General features: G+C 51.4%; 1 protein-coding gene across 1 annotated transcript in view; it reads left to right on the top strand.

The window, feature by feature from the left end:
* Positions 1-26,051, top strand: part of Hmcn2 (hemicentin 2) — a 141,821-nt gene extending 115,770 nt beyond the window's left edge. Inside the window, exons 83-98 of the mRNA XM_051185128.1 lie at positions 1,178-1,312; positions 2,360-2,550; positions 4,771-4,852; positions 11,692-11,961; positions 16,722-16,871; positions 18,371-18,508; positions 18,606-18,727; positions 18,989-19,226; positions 20,235-20,297; positions 20,412-20,534; positions 21,033-21,167; positions 22,310-22,438; positions 23,035-23,355; positions 23,898-24,017; positions 24,541-24,667; positions 25,477-26,051. Of these exons, the coding sequence (XP_051041085.1) occupies positions 1,178-1,312; positions 2,360-2,550; positions 4,771-4,852; positions 11,692-11,961; positions 16,722-16,871; positions 18,371-18,508; positions 18,606-18,727; positions 18,989-19,226; positions 20,235-20,297; positions 20,412-20,534; positions 21,033-21,167; positions 22,310-22,438; positions 23,035-23,355; positions 23,898-24,017; positions 24,541-24,667; positions 25,477-25,822 (2,690 nt within the window). The 3' untranslated portion in view covers positions 25,823-26,051. The remainder of the gene's footprint in view (positions 1-1,177; positions 1,313-2,359; positions 2,551-4,770; positions 4,853-11,691; positions 11,962-16,721; positions 16,872-18,370; positions 18,509-18,605; positions 18,728-18,988; positions 19,227-20,234; positions 20,298-20,411; positions 20,535-21,032; positions 21,168-22,309; positions 22,439-23,034; positions 23,356-23,897; positions 24,018-24,540; positions 24,668-25,476) is intronic.
* Positions 26,052-26,529: the final 478 nt, after the last annotated feature.

Consider the following 26,529-nt stretch of genomic DNA (forward strand, 5'->3'; position numbering starts at 1 on the left):
GGGCTGGCAACAAGCCATCTGAACAGGAGACTTGGCCCAGAGACCTCAGGTCAGGAGGGGCTGCCTGTGTTCTGGCCCTGAGATGCATCTCCCATTAAATATAACTCTGTCCTCCCTTCTGAGACCCAGGGGAACATAGGGTTTCAGAGTACACAGTAGGTACTTGACTAGCTTCTCTAGTGACTCACTGGGTACATCCCCTGAAAAAGGCATTTCCTGCTGTGGAGTGCATCACTCCTCCCAAGTCTAAGACCAGGCCTGCTGAGCACCTGTGTGCACCTGCAGACAAAGCTTGGCTGGGTCCCACCCTTTCCAAGGGAGTTGCAGTAGATGCCCCAGCCATGTCTTCAGTGACACCAAGCAGGGCTACCAAGGACAGGATGACTCAAGACAGAAATACACATGGCATCCCAAATAAATCCCCCCATGATGGCAGCGTCTGTCCCTTTCCTGACCAAGAGACCATGTCTGATCCACAGCAAGGAAAGGCAGCATGTGCTGAGGCCCATGGAAAAAGCTGGATATAGTGCTGTGTGCCTGTAAGCCCAGCACTGAGAAGGCAGAGACAGGCTAATTGCTGGACCTCACTGGCCAGCCAAGCTGGTGGTTCTCAACCTGTGGGTCATGACCATTTCATAGGGGTCACACATCAGGTATCCTGCATATCAGGTGTTTACATTAAAACTCATAACAGTATCAAAGTTATAGTTATGAAGTAACAACAGAAATAATTTTATGGGTGGGGATCACCACAATATGAGGAATGGCATGGAAGAGTTACTGCATTGGCAAAATTGAAAACCACAGGCTAGCCAATCAGAGAGCTCACATGACTTTGTGTAGCTCCCGAACCTACTCTCTTCATTCCTGAACACTTGGATTACAGGCCTGCAATTCTTTGTCTAGCTTTTGGTGTTAATAGGTCCCAAAGGCCCGCCCTTGACTGTCACCTGGAAATTATAAAACAGGCACATTCTCTGGCCACATCCCCTGTGGCTTGTGGCCTCCACAAAAGACCTGGCCCAGGCAGCCTGCCGCCCATGGAGAAGGGACACTCCCATCAGGCTTTGCATCCCTGTTGAGCACCTTCTGGATACCCAGGCCTCAGCAGAGTGCCCAGGGTTGGAGGCCCTGACCCCTGGACTGAGAGTCATGGCTGTCTCTTCTTCCACCACAGAGGGGGTGTCTGAGCAGGATGGAGGCAGCACTCTGCAGCGGGCAGCCGTTGCCAGAGAAGACAGCGGGACGTATGTGTGCTGGGCTGAGAACAGAGTTGGCCGTGTGCAGGCTATCAGCTTCGTCCATGTGAAGGGTAGGATGGGAGCCCGTGCCTCTTTTTCCCGTAGACCTCCTGTAACCCATTTTCTGCTGTTTAAGAAGCTCCTGTCTTCTAACTAGTGAAGCTGGGTTCTACTGTGGCCTCTCTAAACTCATCCCCAGGCAGCGGTACTGAAAACCATATTTTACAGTCCCTCTCCTGATGCTCCCTCCTGTAGCTGGACAGTGGGGCACTCCTGGCTACTACGGTTCTTTTCCAAAGTGTCTGGCAGTGTGATCTGCAGCTGGGGTAATCCATCTGCACAGAGACCAGTACTGTAGACTGATTCCTTCCTACGTCCACTCAGACATCACTAATCAACCATTCAGCAGCAACTCCCTTTCAGCACAGTTCCTGGTGGTCACTGCCAGTTGCCTTCCCAGTACATTGACTATACCTACTATGCTAGGCCAGCAGGAGCTTCTTTAGGCCTCAGGAGAAAGGCAAGGGCTGAGCAGCATTTGGTGGTGGGTTAATGAAATGCTGGGCATCAAGGGGGCCTCCCTCCTGGCTACTTTTTATTTTATTTTATTATTTAGAAGCAATCTTATTTTACATATCAATCCCCCATTCCCTCTCCCATCCTTCCATGCCTCCCCACCAACCCCCCCAACCCACCCCCATCCACTCCCCAAGGATAGTAAGACCTTCCATGGAGTATCATCAAAGTCTGTCACATCATTTGAGGGAGGGCCTAGGCCCTGTCCATGTATCTGGGCTGAGAAAGTAACCCTCCATTGGGAATGGGCTCCCTAAGTCCATTTGTGCACTAGGGATAAATACTGGTTCCACTGTTAGAGGTCCCGTAGACTGCCCAGGCCTTCTAACTGGCACCTACACTCAGAAGGCGTGGTTCAGTCCAATGCTGGCTCCCCAGTTCTATGACTGGGTCCCTGTGCTCTGATTAGGTCAGGCCAGCTGTTTCTGTGAGTTTCTCCAGCATGGTGTTGACTTCTTTGCTCATCCCTCCTCCCTCTGTACAACTGGATTCCAGGAGTATGGCTCAGTGCTTAGTTACTTCTTTTGTGTTGGGTCTTACAGAGGCTCCAGTCCTACAAGGGGAAGCCTTCTCCTACCTGGTAGAACCTGTAGGGGGCAGCATCCAGCTAGACTGTGTGGTTCGTGGAGATCCAACTCCAGACATCCGCTGGACCAAAGACAGCCTTCCACTGCCTGTGGGCCGCCTCTACCTCCAGCTACAGAATGGCTCCCTGACCATCCTCCGGACCAAGGCAAGGCGGGGCCCAGTCCTATGCTTTTTCCAACTGTTTAGGGGGCTCTTTGGGTTAGCCCTACCCTCTATAGTCTGTCTGTACAACACCTGCCTGCTTATTCTCTAGGTGTCGCCCACCCCCACTCACTGTGTCTGTGCCTTACCACTGTCCAGCTTTTATCTGCCTCACAGGCTAACAGTGGGGAATCATCAGTAGAGGACTTATGCCAGATATTTAAAAGTGGCCTGTGTTAGCCGGGCGGTGGTGGCACACGCCTTTAACCCCAGCACTGGGAGGCAGAGGCAGGCCAATCTCTGTGAGCTCGAGGCCAGCCTGGTCTACAAAGCCACACAGAGAAACACTGTCTCCGGGGGCAGGGGTGGTGGTGGCCTGTGAGAAAAGCCACTTTAATATTATTTTTAATATGGGTAGGCTAGTAGGTGATAAGTGACTCTGAGCACTGTATACTGAAGACAGGAGATCAGGGCCACAGTGCAAGCATGAAGCTGACTGCTCAGTCTCCACTGCCTGCTCCCTACGGTCAGCTCCCTACCCCAGCTTTCAGCTGCACCCCACATTCCAGCGGCCAGTGACACTGAAACTCATCAGTCTGTCCAGGAACCATATCATCATGGGCTTTGAACTTGCCCCACTTGGGAACCATGCTGAAAGTGATTAAAAACAGGCCCAGTACAACAGCAGCTGCAGTGACAGCCACCGTGCCTGACCCAGCATGAGTGTCCTGAGGTTTATAACCTGTGACAGTCCTGAGGGCATCTATAACAGTCGTGGGGACACCAGCAACCATTCTAGGGACATTTGTAATAGTTCTGGGGACACTTGCAGTAGGTCCTGAGGGCACCTGCAGTAGTCCTGGGGACACCTACGATAGTTCTAGGGACACCTGGGACAGTCCTGGGGACACCTGCACCAGTTCCAGCAGCTCTTCTTTTAGAGACTGGAAACTGAGTCTTCAGAGACATAGTACTGTGGTAGCTATGGGACTCCGGCCACAGCTGGCCTCCAGATCCCCACCCTCAGCTCTGCATCATGCAGGCCCCTGTGAACCACATCCTGGATAGTTGAGAGGGTTGCTTTTTGAATTTTTAAAATATTTCTTTTTGTTTGGTTTTAATTTTGTTTGGTTTATTTGGGAATGGTATTTTGTTGATGGTTTTGTTTTGTTTTGTTTTGTTTCGAGACAAGGTCTCACTGTGTAACTTCAGCTGGCCTGGAACTCACTATGTAGACCAAGCTGGCCTTTAACTCATAGAGATCTGCTTTCTGGGTGCTGGGGTTAAAGGCATGCACTACCATGCTCTGCTTTTAAAAATAAGATTAAAAAGATCTAGTAGCAACAGCATGAAGAAAAAAGAATGAAAGTGTCTCCCTGCATCACCACAGACTTGAGTCGTGGATATGACACCCTCTGAACAATGTCCTTACCCACCGGGTGAGTAGGCTGGAGACCCTATGTGTTTCACACTCTAGTGCAAATGTCCCGAGAAGCCTTAGGCTTTAGAATTGACCAGGCCAGGCTGGGAAGATGGCTCAGTCGACAAAGTGTTCATCATGATGCGTGAAGACTGGGGTTCGATCCCCGGAACCCACATTGTAAAAGCTGGGCCTGGTAGCTCAAATGATCCCAGGCAAACACACAGGCTGACCCTTGGCCTCACTGGGCAGCCAAGCCTAGCATACTTGGTAAGTTCCAGGCCAGAGAGAACATAGTGAATAGATAGGAGCCATATCTGAGGAGTAACGCCCAAAGTTGACCTCCTGCCTCCACATGTGTGTATGAGTGTGTGTGCGCACATGCACACACACACACATACACACACTAAACAGTAAATACATAAATAATTTAAGGTGTGCTTGATAGTATTTAGGAAACATATTCCCAGCGTATACAAATCCCACATACAGTGCACAGCAGAGCATTAGTAGCTCACATAGACTTCTGGAAGAATCAGAACCATGCTTTCCCCAGCACAAGATTGCCCAGGGCAACAAGGCCCACATTCCTCACCTCCGGTTCTGAGTGCAGAGGGGCGGGATTCTCTGCATAGCTGATGAATGGCCTTGGGTTCCCTCATTGCTTCCAGGATTCCCGTTTCCCTGTGCACCACCCACCCTACACCCCTCCTGGCTAGATGAGTCTCAGTACAGTCACCCATCTGAGTTCAGCTGCCACCTGTTCTCACCTGAGCACCTGTCCCCTCTCCTTGCCATCTGCAGATGGACGACGCAGGACGGTACCAGTGCCTGGCCACAAATGAGATGGGTGCTGTGAAGAAAGAGGTGACACTTGTGCTTCAGAGTGAGTTTCAGCAGTCCCTAGCAGGTGGAGACCAGGTGACATGGGCAGCTGTGATTGGATATGGTTAATTATGAGGAAGGTGTCGTTGAAGCCCATGGAACATTTCCCAAATGTAGGATGAAACTCAGAGTCGGGGTGAAAAAAAATGCTGCTGTTACTTTTATTGTTGCTTCTATTCAAGACTCAAAACTGCCTTTGAGGTTAAAGTGACTACTCTTGCATTGGACATGTAGCTCAGAGCTTTCATGGCACTGTCTGAGCCTCAGGAAAACCTGTGAAGGAGTCTTGGGAGTTTAACAGAAAGTGTGTGTGTTGGAGGGGTGTTCGGGTGGAGGCACTCAGTGTGTGGAGGCCAGAGGTTGATGTCACGAGTCTTCCTCTGTTGCTGTCCACCTTACTGTTCCGAGATAGGTCCCCCAGTGAATCAGGAGCTCACTGTTCTAACTAGATTGACTGGCCAAGGAGGCCCCAGATCCTCCTGTTTCTGCCTTCCTAGCACTGGAGTTACAAATGTACACTGGCTAGCTCTCAGCCAAACACACATGTCGCCATGTTTGTGCAGCAAGCACTCTGCTCACTGAGCCATTTCCCCAGCCCTACAGAAAATATTGTGGTAAAGATGAGCCCACATAATAAGTACAGCATTCCACCTGATGTCTAGCACAATGAGATTCCATAAAGGGAACCCACCCATCAATACCAACTCCCAGCAACCCATACAACCCTAGTCACTCTCCCTTAACCTGCTAATTGCTGCTCTGAGTTTTTATAACAAAAGACCCCCAACTCTGCTGGACTATAATTCACATTGAGTGAGTGTGGCCACACAAATCCATAATCCCAGTCCTTAGAAGGCTGAAGCAGGAGGATTATTGAGAGAGCATGGGCAACCTAAGTAGTATACTGAGTTTCAAGCCAGCCAATCCTACACTGTGAGACTCTAATCTAAAAAAGAAATTTTTGAAACGGTGGGGTGTGGGTGAGGGTAGACTAGACAGATGGCTCAATGCTCTTCCAGAAGATGGAGTTCAGTTCTCAGCACCACATCCACACCCACACCCACACCAGAAAGCTTGCAGCTTCCTTTAACTCCAGCTCCAGGGATACCCAGCACCCTCTTCCGACCTCTGTGAGTACTTACACTCATGTGTACATACTCACACATAGATTCACACACATACACATAATTTAAAATAAATCTTTTAAAAAGAAAAAGTACTTATCTGGTTAGTTGTTTATAAAATCATAGAACTGTGCAATTGTAGCCACAGCCATACCTGGCAGATTTCTATCAGCAGGAATTCCCTGTGTCCCCTCTTGTCACCCTGTTCCCAGGCCAGCCCCAGGCCCCACCAGTGATGTGCTTCATGTTTCTCCAGATGTTCCTATTCTGGAACTTTCGCACAGATAGGATCCCAGATAGTCTTCTTGGTTCTGGCTCCTTTGAGCTGTGAATTCTCTTTCTACCAGTCTACAGCCTGTCTGTGACTTTTCTCAACTAAGGCTAAAATATAAAATCTAAGGACACCCAAACTTAACCAATTTTGTACTTTTTGGTTTACATATGTAGTGTTATGTTTTTGAAGTCCTTGGGGCTGGGGAAATGGTGCATTGCTTGTCCTGCAAACATGAAGACCCAAGTTCAGTTCCCAGAACTCACACTTAGAGAGCCCAGTGTGGAGCTGGTAAGATGATTGGCATGTAAGAGTGCTTGCCACCGAGCCCAACCACTTAGATCCAGTTTATGGAATCTACATGGTGCATGTTGAGAACTGACTTCCACACCACCATGGCAGACATTAATACATATGAGTAAATGAATAAATAAATGTAAAAGCAGAAAGTTAAAGCTCTGTGTAGTGGCATGTATTTGGAATCCCAGTACTAGGCAGTGGCAGGAAGTAGATCCCTAGGGTTTTCTGGACAACCAGTCTGCTTAACTGATAAGCTCCAGGCCAAGGAAGAAAGCCTATCTCAGTAAAAAAGGTGGACAGTACCTGAGGTTGACCTCTGACTTCACCATACATGTGCATACACACATGCATACATACCCCACACACACACTTGTAATTTTCATAGCTATGGTTCTTACACGGGGTCTATGATCCATTCTGAGTTAATTTTTAAGTGAAGTAAGGGTCTAATTTTTATTTTCTTTTTCATCTGGAGTCCAGCTGTTCCTGTAGATCCCAAGTTTCTCTCAGAACACATCATAGCACACTTCAGAGCAAGCCACTACACTTGTTTTGCTAAACTGATCACTAATTATTTTTTTATTTTGCCTAAAATTGCCTGATTTTGGAGTTTTTGTTGCTAGTTGATAGAAGAAGTGCAGATCATTTGACTGGTGGTGGGTCACAGGGCCTTAAACACGATCCTCCAGCCTCCGCCTCAGAGTGAAGAGTTACAGGCATGCCCCACCACGATTTATTCATTCTTAGGGATTGAACTCAGGGCTTCATCCATCCTAAGCAAACCCTCTACCAACTGAACTATATCCCCAGCCCATCATCTTCACTATCATCACCACCACCATCATCACCACTACCATCATCATCATCACTATCACCATCATCATCACCATCACCACCATCATCGCCATTACCATCATCATCACCATCATCACCACCACCATCACCATCGCTACCATCACCAACATCACTATTGCCATCATCACCATCATTACTATCACCATCATCACCACCACCATCATCACCATTATCACTGCCACCATCATCACCACCACCATCATCACCATTACCATCATCATCACCACCACCACACAGGTGCAAGTCTGAGGACAGCTTTGGAGAGTTGGTTCTCTTTCCATCTTACTTGTATGATGCTATAAGCTCCAGGCTGACTGGCCTTCATGCTGATCTCCCCACAGGAGTACTGGAACTGCAGATTCAGGCTCTCCAAGTCTCTGCACTCAGATTTTCAGGCTTACGTGGCAGTGCTTTTACTTGCAGCATCACCTTTTAGCCCACCCTAGGGTTTTGTATCTTGATCTTATGCCCTGTGGCCTCACTAGCTTGGTTTTTAACTCTGGTGAATTTCACACTGATTCTGTAGGGATCTTCTGTGTGTCCTGGATGAATACAGTCCATTTCTTCCTTTTTTGTCCACACTTTGGTCTCTTCACCTTGCCTTCAGCACTGATCAGTCACCCTAGAGACGCACCCTTCCTCACCAGCGCTACCTGACTCATTCTCTCTCTGTCGGGTGTGAGGACAGCTGTCTGTCCTTCTGGCTTTTGTCATGGGTGAGGTTGGCCAGGTCACAGACAAAGCCTATAAGCTGTGTGCATCCAATGCTTGCTAAGAACAGCCAGAAGACAGCAGGAAGAAACCGAAGGAGAAGGTAAGGGAGAACAAGGCTCCCAGGCCCAAGCGTCAGCAGGCATGAATCTCCTCTAACTTGCTGGGTGAGGCTAAGCCAACATCTGGAAATATAGTTAGTTCCCCCCCTCTGCAAAAAAATGATAGGAAGCCCAACAAATGCCCCTTCTCTCTGGCTAAATGAAAGAATGCTGGGGCCAATGAGATGGCTCAAGGGGTAGTTTACCACCAAGAATGACAGCCTGAGTTCAGTCCCTGGGACCCATGTGGTGGAAGAGAAAACCAACTCCCAGAAGTTATCCTCTTATCTCCCTAGATACACACACACACACACACACACACACACACACACACACACAACATATGCACACACACTATACAACATACATCACACACAAAAAATAGACATAACATTTTAACTCTTTGTGTGTGGGGGTGCGTGTGTGTGCGTGTGTGTGCGCGCGCCCATGAGTACAGCGGCCCACAGAGTCAGAGCTGCAGGCAGTTATGAGACATCTGACATGGATTCTGGAAACTAAATTCAGTTCTCTGCAAGGACAGTATACAGTTCTGACCACTGAGTCATCTCTCCAGCCCCTAAATAATAAAATGTAATTTAAATTAAAATTTAAAAATAGAAGAAACGAATGAGGCAGGAAGATAATTGCTAGGACAGCCAGCCTGCTCTAATTACTGCAGGAGTCACTATGCACACCCTGTGCCATCATAGACAGAGTGCAGCCCACACTTCCCCCATGCCCTGAAAAGGGGCCATCCTCCTTCCCCATGTCAGGCCTAATGTCCCACTTTCCTCGTGAGGAGCCTTCTCCCCACAGTGCTGAGCCCTCAGTGTTCTGCGGTGCCAGCAGAGGCCACGGAGGAGCAGGCCTAGCAGTGATCCTGTGTGATCTTCCTTCCCTGTGGAGGAGGGAGGTGAGCTTGAGGCCCCATCCTTTATCACACTGCTTGCAACATTTGGAAATCCCCAGGCTCCATCAGGAACCAGGAAATGCTCAGCCTGAAGGGGCACTGACAGCTGGCCCACACAGGGGAAAGCGCAGATGTGTGACTCAAATGCCAGAGATCCAAAGGTGACCATCACAAAACTGCTTCAGCCAGCACAACCGTGTGACCATGGTCCTTCTCCACCCCCACCTCCACCTCCTCCTGGGATGTGGCGAGGCGACCAGCCCAGACCACTCACTTCCCTTGTTAAAGTTCTGGCAGGTTTTACGGTCTCCTCAGCGAGGCTGTTATCTCCTCCAGTTTGTTTTCCCCTACACACTTCCATCTCTGGGTATGTTTCCCCATCCAGGCCCTGGTGACAGAAAGCTCCTGTTTTTCATGGTAGACAGCGAGGATGCCATATTGAGTGTGGTGAGCAGGCTCCTAGGCGAAAGGCTGCAGCCTGCCACTGTTCCAGAAGCTCTTTGTGTATTGTGGGTCTTTGCTTTCTTAGGCCCTTACACCATTTTTTTGTTGAAGTTTTACACTTTTGGGGGAGGACCACTTAGATTAGCCATGGCTGAGGGATTCCCCACCTTGCTGTTTTGTTTTCATTTTTAAGACTTAAAACTTATTTTATGTGTATGAACCATCTCCCCAGCCCTTGATATTCAATGGAATAGAATCCCGGTGCTGGGGCAGGCTTGGTTGTAGAGCACTTGTCTAGTGTGTGTGGCCCAGGGTTCCACCTCCAGCTCCACCAAAGTCAGAGAGAAGCCCTAACTGAGATCGTGTCACAGTCCGACCTTCATACAGCACTGTGACACCATCCTTTGTAAGTGCCCTTGTTTACTCAATGGGCCAGAGTCACCTGATATGGCCACAGCAATTAAATCAGCCAGGTTGGAAGGCCCACAGCACAACTGAGGCTCTGACAATGCTATTGAGAGCAATCAGACTTTGTATACCTTAATTAGAAGCAGAATATAATGGCAATTGCCAAGATCAATACAGTTGTAGTTGCCAGGGTACAATGAAGTTTGCAAGTCATACAGAGTACACAAGATTAATGTCTAAGACCAATTGTCCTGTCAAACCTTCATGCTTCTTTGACTACTAAGGGAACATACAGAGAAACACAAAGTGGCCTGAATGTTTCGCTGCCTGGGACGGGGGTGGGGGTGGGGGTGCAGCCATCTCTTAAGAACTGGAAGGCACATTGTGCCCAGGAGCCATGCCTCTGGTCTGAAAAACCTATGACACGTGCCTCTCAAGGCAACTAGGCCAAACCAACTCCCTGCTTCCCTGCAGTCTATACTGTTGGAATAATCTCTCCCTTCCTTTTTGCGGCTATATGCTTTCCACCATGTGGCCACCATTGTTTCTGTATCCCACAGAGGATTTTTTCCAGTTTGGGGGACTTTCAGCAACTCAGTAAGGAGATTCCCATCCGGGCATTGGGACACACCTACATTGCTGCTGGGATAAGTGCCAGATCTGAGTCATGAGGTCATGCAGCACACACCAGTTCAGCTTTTATAGAACAGGCCATGGTGAGCTGAGATGCGGCTCCTCCAGACAGATCTACCTGTGGTGAGCACAGTGTGATCAGGCTAAAAGGGAGCTAGAAGCCATCCTAGGCTATCTCAGCAGGCTCCAGAGGAGTCATGGCTTCTTATAAAAGAGAGGCATTAAATAGCCGCAGAGACACAGTCGAAGGCCAGCTGAGGCACAGGAGGGCATGGTACAGTCAGTCACCAGCCAGGAGAGCCACATCCCAAAGGCTGGATGGCGCCAGTCTCTCCAGAGCCTCTGGAAGTAGCGCTACACATTGGCTTCAGTCTTGTGAGACTGATTTTGGAATTCTGGCCTGTACAACAATGAGAAAATAAACTCCCACTGCATTTAGCCATCAGATGGATTGAGGTCAACCTCCTAGGGCCACATCCTTAAAGAAAACCTACTCTCCAGAAGCCACCAGCCATCCATAGCTCCTCAGGGGCTGGGCTCATAAGCCCATCCTGGGTCTATGTTAGAATATTGACTGCTGTGATCCTGCTCAAGCAAGCACAGCTGCTGAGAGCTCATGGCTCTGGCTCTTTCAGACTCTCTGCCCACCTTTCATGATGGTCCCTGAACCTTGGCGTGTGTGGGGAGACAATATGGATGTCTCATTTGTGACTGAGCATTGCACTGATCAAAGTGTAGAGAATAAGTACCAGGGGAGTGCACACTCGGCTTTTTAAACATGGATGCTGAGGATTTGAACTCAGGACCTCATGCTTGCACAGTGAATATTCTTACCCATTGAACCACACCCCAAGCTCTTAGTGATATAGTCTTGGGGGGGGGCTATGAAATGTGTGATGGCATCACGGAGCAAAAGCAGCAGTGTGCACACAGGAAAGTGTTTTCATAGGAAAGGGCATGTGTGAGCCAGAGGCTGAGGAGCAGGAACGTGTGAGCCTCTCATATGCTTCCCACCTTCTAGTGTTTTCTATCTAAATAAGCATGGATCACCAGATCCTAAAATCTGCCCTGACTCTTTCACAGGTGCCCCGGTTTTCGTGGTGAAGCCTCGGGACCTGACAGTGAGATTGGGAGAGGATGTGGGGCTGCAGTGCCGGGCCTCTGGAGAGCCTGTGCCCACAATTGAGTGGCTACGGGCAGGTCGACCACTCCAGCCTGATGGGAGGCTCAGGACCCTGCCAGATGGGAGCCTACAGCTGGCCCATGTAGAAGCTGGAGACGCTGGGGCATATGAGTGTGTTGCACACAACCTCCTGGGCTCTGCCACAGCCCAGGCGTTGCTGGCTGTGAGAGGTGAGGAGTGTCCCTGCCTAGGCCTCCAGACTGAGCCTGGTGGGTGTGCCTGCTTAGCAGAGTCCTGCAGCACTCTCTGCAGCTTCCCAGTTCTTCACTAAGACTTAGCACGGGCCAGCTGGGAGACTGCAGAGACCATCTTGTCTGAGGAAACGGATCTCAGAAGGGCTAAGCATTTGTCATACACCTTTGCCAGGGAATCTGGCTGTTCTAGGCCATCTGGCATTGTTCCACATGCTTCATTTAGATACCCCCACAGCACCATGAAAAGGGCATGATGTTCTCAGAGAGTTTGCTGTGAATGTCTGTGAGCCAGTGTTCATCTCAAAGCTCACACACAGCCACAGTAGGTCATCAACTGGACGTTACTGCCATCTAGAGATCCACAATTCAGCCCCTTCCCCTTAGGGTCAGACTAAACTTGAATATTGAAAAGGGGTGGCTGGGCAGTGGTGGCACACACCTTTAATCCCAGCACTTACGAGGCGGAGGCAGGTGGATCTCTGTGAGTTTGAGGCCAGCCTGATCTATAGAGAGAGTTCCAGGACAGCCAAGGCTACACAGAAAAACCATGTCTCAAAAAAACAAAAACCAAAACCAAATCAAAACAAAACAAAAAACAAACAAACAAAACAAAACATTGAAAAGGGGTGTCCTGAGAAACCACAGTAAAACAATTCAGACCAACAAAAAGAAAAGTCACAGGATGTTGTTTCTGGGTTGTCTTTCTCTGTACCAAATACCCAAGGTATATGGGTTTATATCTCTTCTCTGTCAATGACACATCATTGATCTATCCACACACACACACCAGAATCTCTTTCCGCAGGACCCTTTTTTAACCCTGTCCATGGTAGACATCACCAATCAATTAATCTCCACCCAGTGTCACAATTTCTCTCCATAGATCCCTTTTCTAGCTAGGACCTCTTAAGAAATGGGGATTTGACATTTTTCAAGCAAACATGGGAACCTTTCTGGTCTCTAGTTTCCTCATCTGTAAACAGAAGCAAGATGCTCACAAATGTGTCCAGATATCTCAGTAGTTCTTGGACACCCAGAGGAAGTTGCTGGCTCAATGGTCTGAAGAACTTCCCTCTATTTCAGAGCTTGGTCCCAGCTCCTCCTGTCTCCTGGTGACAAGCTCCCAGTTCAAACTACAAAGCTCTGTGTATATTCTCTGTGTTGGTTTCTGAGGTGGACATATAAAGTTCCGCAGACTGGGGCGTAACTAACAGACACTGTCACAATTCTAGAGGTTGCTAGTCTGACTGGGGCCTTGGGAGGGCTGCTTCATCCTGAGCCTATGCAGGAGACTGCCCCTAGCTTCTGGAGGCTTCTGGCTATCATTGGCATTCCTTGGCTGCTAGAAGAATTGCCCAGTCTCTCTCTGCCTTTATTAGCATGTGGCAGTCTCCCTGGGTCTGTGTATGTGGTACTTTGAATGAGAGTGGGCCCCACAGGCTCATCCCCAGTTGATGAACTGTTTGGGAAGGATTAAGAGGTGTGGCCTTGTTGGAGGAGGTGCTTCACTGAAGGGCAGGCTTTGAGGTTTCAAAAGCCCACACCAGGCCTAGTCTCTCTCTCTCTCTCTCTCTCTCTCTCTCTCTCTCTCTCTCTCTCTCTCTCTCCTTTCCTCCCTCCCTCTCTCTTCCTGCTGCCTGTGGATCATGATGTAAAGCTCTCAGCTACTGCTCCAGGGCCATGCCTGTGTGTGTCCTGCCATGATAATCATGAACTAAGCCTCTAAAACTGTAAGTGAGGCCCCCAAGTAAATGCTTTCTTTTGTTAGAATTGCCTTGGTCATGGTGTCTCTTCACAACAATAGAACAGTGACTGAAGAGAGCCTCTATTTTCCTGGTTTTTATAAAACCACCAGGCAACCTGGACCAGGGCTCACCCTGATGTCCTCATTCCCACGTCCTCTGTGAAGACCCCATTTCTGAGTGAGATCCCAGGGTTAGACCAAGAGGTTAAAAGGGAGGTGGAGTTCTTTATTTAGTGGAAACAACTGGTTTCCTTCATATATGCTAATTACAGAAAGGCCAGATAATACAGAATCTGAAATCAGATAAGTAGTTATTGACCATAATTCATTTATCAGAAAGTGCTTACATGATTCTTTTTACATTTTTTTATGTATTTGTGTAGGGGGTGGTATGAATGTCAGCACATGAACAGAAGTCACAGGACAATTTTGTTCAGTTGGCTCTTTGATCATTCTTAGGTAACTCTTGGTGATTTATTTTAGCTTAGCTTTGTGACTCTCACTCTGGAGCCCAGGCTGGCCCTGGAACTCACAACAATCCCCCTGCCTCAGCCTCCCCAGTGCTGGTATTACAGGCACAAGCCACCATGTCTGGCTCCAATGTTTTGTCAGTTTCTCTCCAATTGTAAATGGCTGTGCTCTTCCTGTAACATGTATAGGCTGGCTTTAAAGTTGCCCCTTTGACTGTCTCAGAGGACATTCTGTGATAATCCGCCTAGAGACACATCTTTATTGGCTTCATCTCATTGCACAAGGTGTTTCCATCCACCCTTCCAGATGTGAGAGACAAACTATAGATTCCTGTTTCAGCCTCCCTCCCACCTTCTCCGTGTGGGGACTTTAGGGTTTCTCTGATTGAAGTTCCTTCAAGGAGTTTGCTGTGCAAAGGATTTTGAAGTTCTTTTATTTGGTTGTGTGTGTGTGTGTGTGTGTGTGTGTGTGTGTGTGTGTGTACATGCACACAGGTGAAGAAACAGAGGATGACTCTGAGTGTCTTCCTCTAGTGCTCTCCAACCCTTTAAGATTTTAGCTGTTTTTACGTGTGTGTGTGTGTGTGTGTGTGTGTGTGTGTGTGTGTGTGCGCGCATGCGCCTGTATGCCTGTGTGAGTGGATGTGCCCCATGTGAGCACAGGTGCCTGCAGGAGCCCAAAGAGAGTGTTAGATTCCTTGGGACTGGAGTTACAGATGATAGTGAGTTGCCTGATGTGGGTTCTGGGAACTGAACCTGGATCCTCAGGAAAAGAATGACGTGCTCTACATAGTCATCTCTCCAGGCTTCCTCCTTATTTTTTGTTTGAGGCAGGGTCTCTCACTGACTCGGTTCACCAGAGACTGTGTCTGCCCTTCTTGCTCCTCTTTCTCCCCACAGTATAGGGTTACAGGTGTGTGTTACTATGCTGGGGTTTTATGTCAGTGTGTCCTGGCTTAGGTTTTCATCCTTGCCCATCAGGTACTTTATCCACTGAGCCATCTCTCCAGCCCCTGCTTTGTTTGTTTGTTTGTTGTGGTTTCATTTGTTTGATTGGTTTTAGTTTTGGAGTCCTGGGGGTGGAACCAGCCAGGCAAGCACTGAGTTGTCCCTGCACTAACTACAGTTCAAGGGTTTGAGGCCCCTGACTACAAATCTGCCTCTCCTCCCTGCTGCTTTCAGCATGGGTGTGTGTCCTAGCCCTGGCTGGTGGGGGTGGGGGAGAGAATTGACCTGATGACAAGAGGCGGCTGAGACTCCTCAGGTCTGAAAAGTGGCCTTTCCTTCCAGGGCTCCAGGCTTCCTGGCCTCAGGGACCTGGGTCATGCTCCCATCTTCCTCCTGCAGGTGCCAGCTCCCCCAACCCCACTGCCCATTATGAAACAGATACTGATGAGAAACATTCCAGGCAGGCATCACCAGACCCCAGCCTGAGGGCTGCACTTCCTAGAACCAGCATTAGCCAGTCCTAATTGGCCATTCAAGATCCTGGCCATGGAATGGTCTGTGTGTGTGTGTGTGTGTGTGTGTGTGTGTGTGTGTGTGTGTGTGTTTTGTTTTTTTTTTTTACAGCTCATCTGCAATTTGTTGTTAATTTCCCCTGAGGGCTGATGAGTGGAGAGCCAGGCTCCCTCTGTCTTGTGCCCCCTGGAAGGCCATCTGCCCAAAGGAGGCAGCTGGTTCATTAAGCAGAGGAAGCAGAGCCCCATGGGCCTGTGTCATCCATTGAATTTGTGCAGGAGAGCATCTGCTAGGACTGCCTGGCAGCCTCTGGGCAGCTGGCCCACTCCAGCTGGAACCAGGGCCACTGATGGAATGAAGATACACTGATGATGGCACTCAGGTCTTGGCATGGTGCCCTGTCCCTACAGCAAGTGTGCCAATCCCTGTCATCAGAACTCCTGGCAATTTTGAGACCAGTAGGCCTTCTGGGGGACTGTGGACCCACCTCCTCATTTTATAGACAAACCAATTTGATGCAACCTAGGGACCTAACTTGCCTGGCTTTGTGTGCATGTGTGCAAACATGCGTGCAGGTGCATTGTGTAGGGGGTACATGTGTATGTAGGTGCATATGTGGGCCAGATGACAACTTGTGTCACATCCCGGGAACTGTCCACCTTATTTTTGAGACAGCATATTTCACTGAACCCCTTCGGCTATGCCAGCCAGCCAGTGAGCCCCAGGGAGCCACCCCTGCCATCTCTGCCACCCCCAAGCACCGGGATTATGAGTATATACCATGATGGCTGACATTTGAACGTGGGTTCTGGGGATCAAACTCAAGTCATCAAGGTTGCAGCTTTATTTACCAGCTGAGTCATCTCCCCAGACTCAGTCTCCTTTATTTTAGAGCCAAAATCTTCTTTGCCTTGTATTACTTATTAGCTGTGTGTCTTTGGATAAGTTACAGTACCTCTATGAACCTCAGTTTCCTCTTTAATGAGATGGGAACGGGCACTTTGCATGGAGGATTCAGAATAGATAGTATGTGTCACTGTTATTTGTCTCCTGCCTCACAGGGGAGCCCCGGGGCAGCTGGGGAAGCATGATCGGGGTCATCAATGGCCAGGAATTTGGTATGGCTACTCTCAACACCAGTGTGCAACAGGAGAGCAGTTCTGGGGTCCCAACCATCTGGAGCAGCATCAGCCACGTCCCAGCAAGTGTGGGTATGTGGGGGCCCTGGGACACATGCTGGAGCCACAGACCAGGAATGGCTATTCTGAGGCTTGTTCCAGGCCTGATACCGGGAGATAGGACTGCCTCTGAGAGCCAGGTCCCTCTCCTGCTCACAGGTTCCCACCCCTTCCCACAGTCAGGAAACAAAGCCACTGCATGTGAAATCGCACAGGGAGAGAGTGATCGGAGCAGAGTACTGCCTCAGGAGCTCAGAGAAGGATGGGTGGGTGACGCCACTTATTCTTGGGGACATTTTTTGGTTCCCCCATGAAAGCTGGCAGAAAAGTGAAGAATCACCAGCAATGATTAACAGACATGAGCTGGAGGGGACAGACAGAAGGGAAGATGGAGCATTCCATCGTCTAAAGAAACAGAAGGCATGCACTTGCTCACAGATCCAGCAAGCAGTGTGTTCTGACCAGAGAAAGTCCAGGAGGCTCACACAGGGGACCTGAGGCCCCTTCTGGGAACCCAGTACAGGGAAAGGTCGAGCTAAGTTCTCAGTAGGAGCAGCTGTTCAGAAGCCACCTGTGGCTCAGTTGTTGGTTTTGGTTTGGCTCTTTCTTTCTAAATTATTTATTCATTTTTAGAATCATTTGTTTCATTTTATGTATATGAATGTTTTGCTGTATATATGAGTGTACAATCATGTGCTTGCTGATAGTGCCTGCAGAGGCCAGAAAAGGCGTCAGATCCCCTGGAGCTGAAACTACAGGTGGTTGTGAGCCACCATGTGGGTGCTGGAAATTGAACCCAGATTCTCTGTTCTTAATTGGAGACATCTCTCCAGCCCTTTAGTGACCAGACTCTGAGCCACTGTCAGCAGAAACCAAATTAAGCCAGATGGCTGCCTAGGTATGACCATTGCTTCCAGCTGCAGAAGCTAGGGAGAAACATCTATGCCCAGGCCCTGTGAGCTTGAGATCAGTGGAAAGTAGTTGGAAGGAATCTAGCCCCATCCTGTCAGCCCATCACCTGCTGCCACTGTCCCTGGCCCTGAGGAAGATTGAGTGGGCAATCTTCCCCTGGCCCAGCCTGTGGCCTCTGCTAGCCCAAAGAGGTCCAGATGTCACATGAGCTTCTAACAAGCCACACCCAGGGCAGTCAGTAGCTCAGAACACTCCTTCTTCTCCTGAGCTCTTACAGAAGTTGTCTACAACACAGGAAACTTGGTTGATCACCTGCTTGTCCCAACCAGGTGTAGTGACAGCCTATAGCTGTCACTATAGGACCTGTGCTGAACCTGGTTAAATATCACACCCCATGCATTTCCTTATTTGCTTTTGTGCCTGCACCATAAAGTGTATGTTTGATTTTGCTATCTCCCAGGGTCTGCTAAATACCCTGGGTGTCACTAGAGTGAGTATGAGCAGAGAAGGAGAGACTGTGCCTTCTGAAGCATAGGGGAGCCACAGAGGGATCTTGATCATGAGAGTGGCTGTCCCAAGGCTCCAGTCATAACATAGCCTTTGCATTCTGCTGTATCCAGGGCCTCTAATGCGGGTGCTGGTGGTCACCATTGCCCCCATCTACTGGGCCCTGGCTAGAGAGAGTGGAGGGGCCTTAAATGGCTATTCCCTGACGGGTGGCAGCTTCCAGCAGGAGTCACACATGGAATTTTCTACAGGTGAGCATGGTCTCCCTGAAGGTGGCTGGAGGCAGGGCCTGAGAGAGCCCAGGACTGCTTCTGAGATGACTCCAGGCTGGGTGGGGATGGTTTGCAGGGGAGCTGCTCACAATGACCCAGGTGGCTCGGGGCCTGGATCCTGATGGACTTCTACTCCTGGAGGTGACAATCAATGGCATGATCCCGGAGAGCCTGGCCGATGCAGATCTGCACATGCAGGTACTAGCTCTGGGCTGCTCCACCCTCCTGCCCTGAGCAGACAGGCCCACTTTCCTTCCTCAGAGCCTCAAGTAGGCGCTGTCACTCATGTGCCAGCGCTCCTCCCACTCCCTTGACAAAAGCATCCCAGGCACGGTGCTGCCCCTGGCTGCCAGCTGCTTGGCAGAAGAGGCAGAGGAGGCTTGCCCAGTGTTCTCCATGCAGCACCCTAGCTACCTCTTGGCTGCTCTAAAGTGGAACCCTCCCCACTCCCTCCTCCAGGATTTCCAGGAGCACTATGTGCAGACAGGGCCTGGCCAGCTGTTTGTGGGCTCCACACAGCGCTTCCTCCATGACAGTCTCCCAGCCTCTCTGCGTTGCAATCACAGCATCCAGTATGATGAGGCCCGGGGCCCCCAGCCCCAGCTGGTGCAACACCTTCGGGCCTCATCTATCAGCTCTACCTTCGACCCTGAGGCAGAGGCCCTGCGCTTCCAGCTCACCACAGCCCTGCAAGCTGGTGAGGCCCCACTGTCCTACTCTACTGCATCAGCTAAGACCTGCCAGGGCCCCGAATTCAAATGGTTGTTTGCACTAAGCACGGGCTGGGGACAGGGGTGTGCTTGAGCAACACCTTACTTCCTCCTCTGCCCTTTCCAGCCTGGCCCCTCCCACTCTAGCAGAGACTATTGCCCCCCTCAGGCCACTCCCACCCAGACCTTTGAAGCCTTTCCCTAGACCCAAGATGCTCTCCACACTCCAATCCTAGACCACACCCCACTCCCTTCTCCCAAGGTGCCTGCACCAAAGGCCCCACGGTAACCTACCTGAGCATGCCAAAAGTACCTTATCATTGCTTAAGTTCACGAGGGGTTTACCACTGAACAAGGAATGCTGGGAAAAACAGGGCTGTGAGGCTACACCCTCTGATTTAGATCCTATCAGCACTACTTTCCAGCCCTGGACCTGAGGGAAATGCCCAGCTACACTGTGAGCAAGGTACTGCTGGCTTTCCAGGGGCGCTAGACAAGCAGTAAAGGCTCCGTCCCTAACAGGCCCCAGTGACCTCCTTACTAAGGGTGGCTATCCCTACAGTTGCCAAGGCAGTCCCATCGTCTCCCTCATCTCTTGCTGACTGTTGATGGCTATGATGACCCTCTCTCTGCACATGGCTGCTGGCTTCTCCTGCACAGTTTTGGATATGTGACCTTGAACAGTCTATTTTTCTCTAATAGTTTCTCTTGAGTTTGCCTGGATCTCTGCCTAGCCTCCCTTGAGAGCCCCCAGGGCACATCTGCAAGACCAGGCATGTCCCACAGCCACCACCTCCAACAAACCTGGGCCTGGAGCCAGCTTGCTGTGTCACTGTCACATGTCTGGTTCAAGGCTGGGGCTGAGCTGCCAGCCAGGGGCCCACTGCCTATACCAGCCCAAGGAGCAAGCCCCCCCATCTCCCCACCCCCTCACCCCCCACCCCCCACCCCCCACAGGAACTGGCTTCCTGAGGGCTCTCCCTTTTGTCTTACAGAAGAAAATGAGGTTGGCTGTCCTGAGGGCTTTGAGATGGACACCCAGGGAGCATTTTGTGTGGGTGAGTCCTTCCACCCCCTGGTATGAACAAAGGTGACCTCTCCTGAGGCGGACAGCCCACCCCAGCCAGCTGTCAGGAGAGCCTGTGGACATACTCTCATGTCTCCCAACCCAGACAAGAACGAATGCTCAGCAGGCCCCAGCCCCTGCTCCCACACCTGCCGCAATGCTCCTGGCCATTTCTCCTGCTCCTGCCCCACTGGCTTTACCCTGGCCTGGGATCGCAGGAATTGTCGAGGTGAGCAGCCCCAGGGACAGTGCACAGTAAGCTCCTCAGGGCCTGAACCCCAGAGGGAAGCAGATACTATAGAGGGAGCATTGTCTTTCCAGAAGATATTGAGGCTCAGGTGGTGGAGTGGTGAGGAACCCCAGAGACAAACATGTGGTCCCTGTGTATTTGGGACAATCCAGCCCCGGTCTCCCTACAGCAGCTTCAAGTCTTGTAGCCCCATTCTCCTAATTTTCTGAGTAGTAATTGAATAACGGGTCACACCCTGACACTAACCTGTGTCTTCACCTGTCACTCCCAGTAGTGAGGCCCGGCCCTAGCAGGTCTCCCTTGGTTTTCTAGTTGGGCTCCAAGGGGACATGGTCTACAACCTTCCATTGCAACTACAGGTTGAGGGAACCGTCATGCCAGGGACTTCTAGGCTGTGTGAGTAGGCTGGACCAGGGTGTAAGGATGGCTTCAGGGAGGGCACATGTTCACATAACACCCTGCATGCTCTGTCCCCAGATGTGGATGAGTGTGTGGGAGACACCCACCTCTGCCAGGAGGGACAGCGCTGTGTGAACCTGCTCGGAACCTATAACTGCCTCCCTGATTGTAGGCCTGGCTTCCGGGTGTCTGCTGACGGAAACAGCTGTGAAGGTGATAGGGCACGGGCACGGGGGGGGGGGCGGGGGGGGGCTGACCATTCTCCCAGGAGCCTAGAGTGTATCACTGGGATTCGGGGCATCTGGAAATCTCTTGGCAGAAGCCAAGATATGGAGTTTCCTGCCTTTTCCATTCTTGACCTCTGCCCACCTATGCTGGATGAAGGAGGGAGTAAGCCAGAGACAGCAAATAGACCATTTCCCTCCACCCCTAACCCCACACAGCCCCTGAGGCCTCAACACAGCCTCCAGGCAGCCACTGTGCATCAGTGGCAAATGGCCTCTGCATTGACTCCAAAGTGCCGTCCCTGGATGGGGGACCCTATGCATTCTACGGTTCCATGGCACGGGGTCCATCTATATCATGTGACGTTTCCCTGGGCAGACTGGAACAAACATCTATTCATCCCAGATCAGACACCAGAGACTGGGAACAATCCCATCAAATCTAGCATAGTGAACCAGGGAGTTTAGGAGCTACTTACAGAGTAAGGATGAGGGGCTACTTGCAAGAACACAGGGAGTCAAAGGCAGCTGCATCACAGAGAAGCCCACCCCAGCCTGAGTGTCACTTGCAGGGCCTCCTCTTCCTTGGTGACCGTTATTGTGTATATATTCCTGAGGGAGAGATTTGTGAATCTTTAAGTTTCAGTAACTTTCTGGGTCTTAAGAGAGTCCTTTCCCCTCCCTCCCTCCTCCCCTTCTTCCCATCTCCCTCCCTTCCTCCTCCCTCCCTCCTTCCTTCCTTCCTTCCTTCATGTCTTCCTATACATATGGTCCTTCTACACACATGACTCCCTCCCAACACGACAGGAAGAGGGCTTCTTCTTACCCCTCACACATGAGGCACTTGAGACTCAGGGAAGGAGTGCTGCCCACCCAGGCCCTAGAATGTGTCACAGTTCAGCTGGAACCCAGTTCTAAGCCCCTTCCTTCCTTTGGCGCCTGGGCTCCGTTGCCTTCTAACCTGTGCTGCAGGCAGAATGTAAAGTGCCAGCGTGCAGCCTTGTGTAGTCCCGATCAGAAAAAGGGACAGACGAGGCCTTGCTGTGGAGTGGGAGGGTACAGCCTTGGAGGAGGCCTCGGAGCCAAACCACTTCCATGGCCATGCCTATGACCACACCCCTGCCGCTCCAGATGTGGATGAATGTCTAGAGCAGCTGGATGAGTGTCACTACAATCAACTCTGTAAGAACACTCCTGGTGGCCACCACTGCAGCTGCCCCAGAGGGTACCGCCAACAAGGCCAAGGCCTTCCTTGCCTAGGTAAGGGGACAGCCAGCCCCTGTCTGGGCCCTATGTCTCACTCAGCCCTGGCTCAGGACAAGGAGTGTTTATGGTCTGGTGAGTCTGGAAATAACAGAAGCAGCTGAGGTCACTCACCAGAGCCAGTGGACTACAGAAGGGAGGAGGTGCAGACCAGGGCAGGGCCAGAGAGGCATAGGGGGCTGCATGCATAATTGTCACTAAGAGCTATGGAACTCTATAGCCTGGGGTGGTGCTTAGAGCTGAGAGGTGGCCCATGACTACAGCCCTAGGGTCAGAGGGTATGCTGGTAGTGGGATCCTCGGGAAGCCAGCCCTGTGGAGTGTGTAAGGCATTGAATTCTGGGAAGATAATAGGAAGAGACAGCTGGAGCCAAGCATGGAGGTACATGTCTCTCATCTCAAGACTCAGGAGACAGAGGCAGGAGGATCATGGGTTCAGGAGCACTGAGCAAGACTCTGTCTCAAAACACACACACACACACACACACACACACACACACACACACACACAAGCACACACACACACAGCAGCTGAAGCAAAGGCAGGCCACAGAGCACTATGCCTCCTCACATCCCACCTGGCCTCTTCCACAGATATCAATGAGTGTCTACAGCTGCCCACACCCTGTGTCTACCAGTGTCACAACCTCCAGGGTAGCTACCAATGCTTGTGCCCGCCTGGCCAGACCCTCCTACGGGATGGCAGGACCTGTACCCCTCTGGAACAAAACAATCAAAGCATTACCACTGTCAGCCTTCGGAACCCATTTGTGCCCTGGCTTCGGTCTCGGATACCAAGGCCCAGAGGTTCCTACCATGCTTGGGTCTCCCTCCAGCCTGGTTCTGGAGCTCTGAGTAGTGTGGGGCGGGCCTGGTGCCCACCTGGCTTCATAAGGCAGAATGGCATGTGTACAGGTAAGGTGGGCCTGGGTTCCTAGGCTGGGCACGGGGCTGGGCAAACTCAGAAACCCAGCATTCATAGATAGAGTAAGATGGGGATGGGGGAGATTCTGTGGGGGACAGAGCTGTGACTACACTGATGGGCAAAAGTGATTGATTCCAAGGGGGTACTAGGGTGGTCTTTGTCCAGAAGGAGGTCTCTCCTAAAAAGACGCCTGAAAAAAATCCACTTTGAGAAACACTCCTCTTAGATATGAAGCTATAAAGAGGGACTGTGGGAGCAGAGACCACAGCCTGTAGTCCATGTACACTGTGCAAGGGGCCCTGGCTGCACAGAGGGGCTGTGTGCCTCTGCCTAGGACAGGACTCTCAATGGAATGGCCCCCCTCCTTGCCTCATTGATGGAGACAGAGTGAGGCTTCCTGCAGCAGGCCTGGGTGGGGCAGGCAGGGGAGGAGTTGCCTGGAGCAGGGAGCTTCCCTGACTGGTCTCAGAGCATAGGGCCACCTGGCAATCTGACTCAGCATCTCTGTTCTCTTTGTCCCCACCTGGACCAGACCTTGATGAGTGCCGTGTAAGGAGCCTGTGCCAGCACGCCTGCCAAAACACGGAGGGCAGCTACTATTGCCTCTGCCCATCGGGCTACCGCCTCCTCCCCAGCGGGAAGAACTGCCAGGGTGAGCTGGTCAGGGCCAGTCCAAACCCCTCCAGAAGCTGTGCTGTGTGTCCCTGGGCTACTTTCTTCACATCTCTGAACCTCACCCTTGTGATGGCTGGAATGGGACAGAAAGAGGGTGGTATAGCCACTGGTGGGTGTTACGATGGCCTCTAAAGTTAGCTCAAGTGGAGCACACCTTCCAGGATGCACAGGGCCTGGGGTTGGCCCCACTGCCTCTCAAACCTGTGGAAGGTGGTCCTCCCTGTTCACCCTTGCTCTCTGCCGCGCAGAGAGCAGGCAGGTGAGGCAGCCACTGGTAAAGACACAGAGGGGAAGCCAGTGCCACAAGCCCTCCAGGTCCTCCAGCATGATGGGCGTCCCCACAAGCCACGCCCTGTACAGACGCGGATGGGGAGATGAGAGGTGTGGGGACGGGTCTGCCCTCGGGAGCCCACCCACAGAAGGCTGGTCTCCCTGCCTCCCCTGCTCTCATCCCCCTCCCAGGTTCTATCAATTTATCTCCCACCACACCCTTCTCCTAGACATCAACGAGTGTGAGGAAGATGGTATCGAGTGCGGGCCTGGCCAGATGTGCTTCAACACCCGAGGCAGCTACCAGTGTGTGGACACACCCTGTCCTACAGCCTACCGGCAGGGCTCCAGCCCCGGGTAAGGAAGGGCCTAGCTGGCAGAGGTACAGGAGGCAAGGGACACACGTGATCACAGGGCTTCTACAGCTTGCCTATGCTTGGACCCCCGCCTCCAGGAAGGCTTTCTGAGGCTAGGGTTAGTGCCCTGCCAGAAATCTGAGCAGGGCTACGGCTGGTGTAAATGCTGGCGCTCCTGGTGAACCCGTACCCAGGCAGAGACAAGTTTGCCTCCATGTTGTGCTCCCTGCATGGTGATCCAGAAAGCCCTACATAGTACGCTCTCTGGAACAGAGATGCACCCTCCCCTTTTACATACATAGCCTCAGACAGAAAGTACCCCCAAACATAGAAATTAGAGAAATCTCAAGATCTCCAGGACTCAGCTCATTATGTTCATGGGTCAGGTGGCTTGAACCCCTGGGGCATGTGACTTGTTTTGGACCCTCCAAAGGGGAAATGAGGCAGGCTGTGGAGGAGGCTGCCATAAGGCTAACCACGTGTCTTTGAGCCCCTACTACCTCTAAAGTCCAGACGGTGATTCAACCCCCAGGCTCCTTGGCTTGGGTGTCTCTGAGTGAACCTGAGTAGCTGAGTTTTACCACTGCTGTATGCTCACTGAGCTGCTCTGGGCTTTGGGCCAGGAAGGAGAAGAGGGAGGATATGCTAGAGGGGAGAAGGCCCCTATCTGGTTTATCTGGGCCTCAGTTTGCTAATCTCTGAAATGGGCTAACTGTGGCATCTGTAGGCAAGGTATTAGGGGCACACTTGGGGATGGGCTGTGTTGTGCTGGATAGCAATCCAATGAGCGGGCATGTCTGCCATCCATAGGACCTGCTTCCGACGCTGCTCGCAGGACTGCAGTGTCAGCGGACCGTCCACACTGCAGTACCGCCTGCTGCCGCTGCCCCTTGGTGTGCGCGCCCACCACGATGTGGCGCGCCTGGCCGCCTTCTCTGAGGCCGGTGTCCCTGCCAACCGTACGGAGCTCACTGTGCTGGAGGCCGACCCGCGCAGCCCCTTTGCTCTGCGCCAGCTGCGAGCCGGACAAGGCGCAGTCTACACCCGCCGAGCGCTCACACGTGCAGGGCTCTACCGCATGACAGTGCGCGCAGCAGCACCTCAACACCAGAGCGTCTACATCCTGCTAATCGCAGTGTCCCCCTATCCGTACTGAGCAAGCAAGGCCAGAGTTGCAGGTCCACGGTGACATCACAGGGAGGAACAGGGCGGCCCCTGTCCATGACACCTGCAGTGACAAGAGGAACATCCTCTTCTCCCGACCCGTGCGTCAGCGAGACCTTCAGTAAACACTGCTGCGCGCAGGACCTTGACCCCAGGGCAGGGACGACTATCCCTCGGTGGCAGAGCTTTTTGGGCAGGTCTGAATCCTGCCTCAAACCTCAATGGGGGGGGGGGAGCTCAGCAAGATCTCAGGGGTCCAGGACCCAGTCGGGGTGGCAGCAACTGGCACTGATGTGGCCACGGGAAGGGTGCATACTATAAAAACATTTTTTTATTGACTTGATATCTTTGTCAAGTTATTTTACCTTGCTGAGGAGGGTATTGGGAGGGAGGTGACCAGCCGCTGCTGTGATCCTGGTTGCTGGGTCCAGCAGGTCTGTGTCCTTAGGAATCACAAGACCCCGATCGCTAGCTAGAATGTATGCTGTAAAATAGAGCAGTTCTGTAGGAGAGCTACAGGGAAATTAATGAGACTTAAATGTTCTCCATAGACACCAATCTGTGGTAGCAAAAACATCGTAGCTGTTGGTGGGGCACGCCTTTAGTCCCAGCATTCGGGAGGCAGAGGCAGGTGGATCTCTGTGAGTTAGAGGACAGCCTGGTCTATAGAGCTCCAAAGTACAGGCTCCAAAGCAATAC

This window comes from Phodopus roborovskii, unplaced genomic scaffold (genome assembly GCF_943737965.1).
Source record: "Phodopus roborovskii unplaced genomic scaffold, PHOROB, whole genome shotgun sequence".
Lineage (NCBI taxonomy): Eukaryota > Metazoa > Chordata > Mammalia > Rodentia > Cricetidae > Phodopus > Phodopus roborovskii.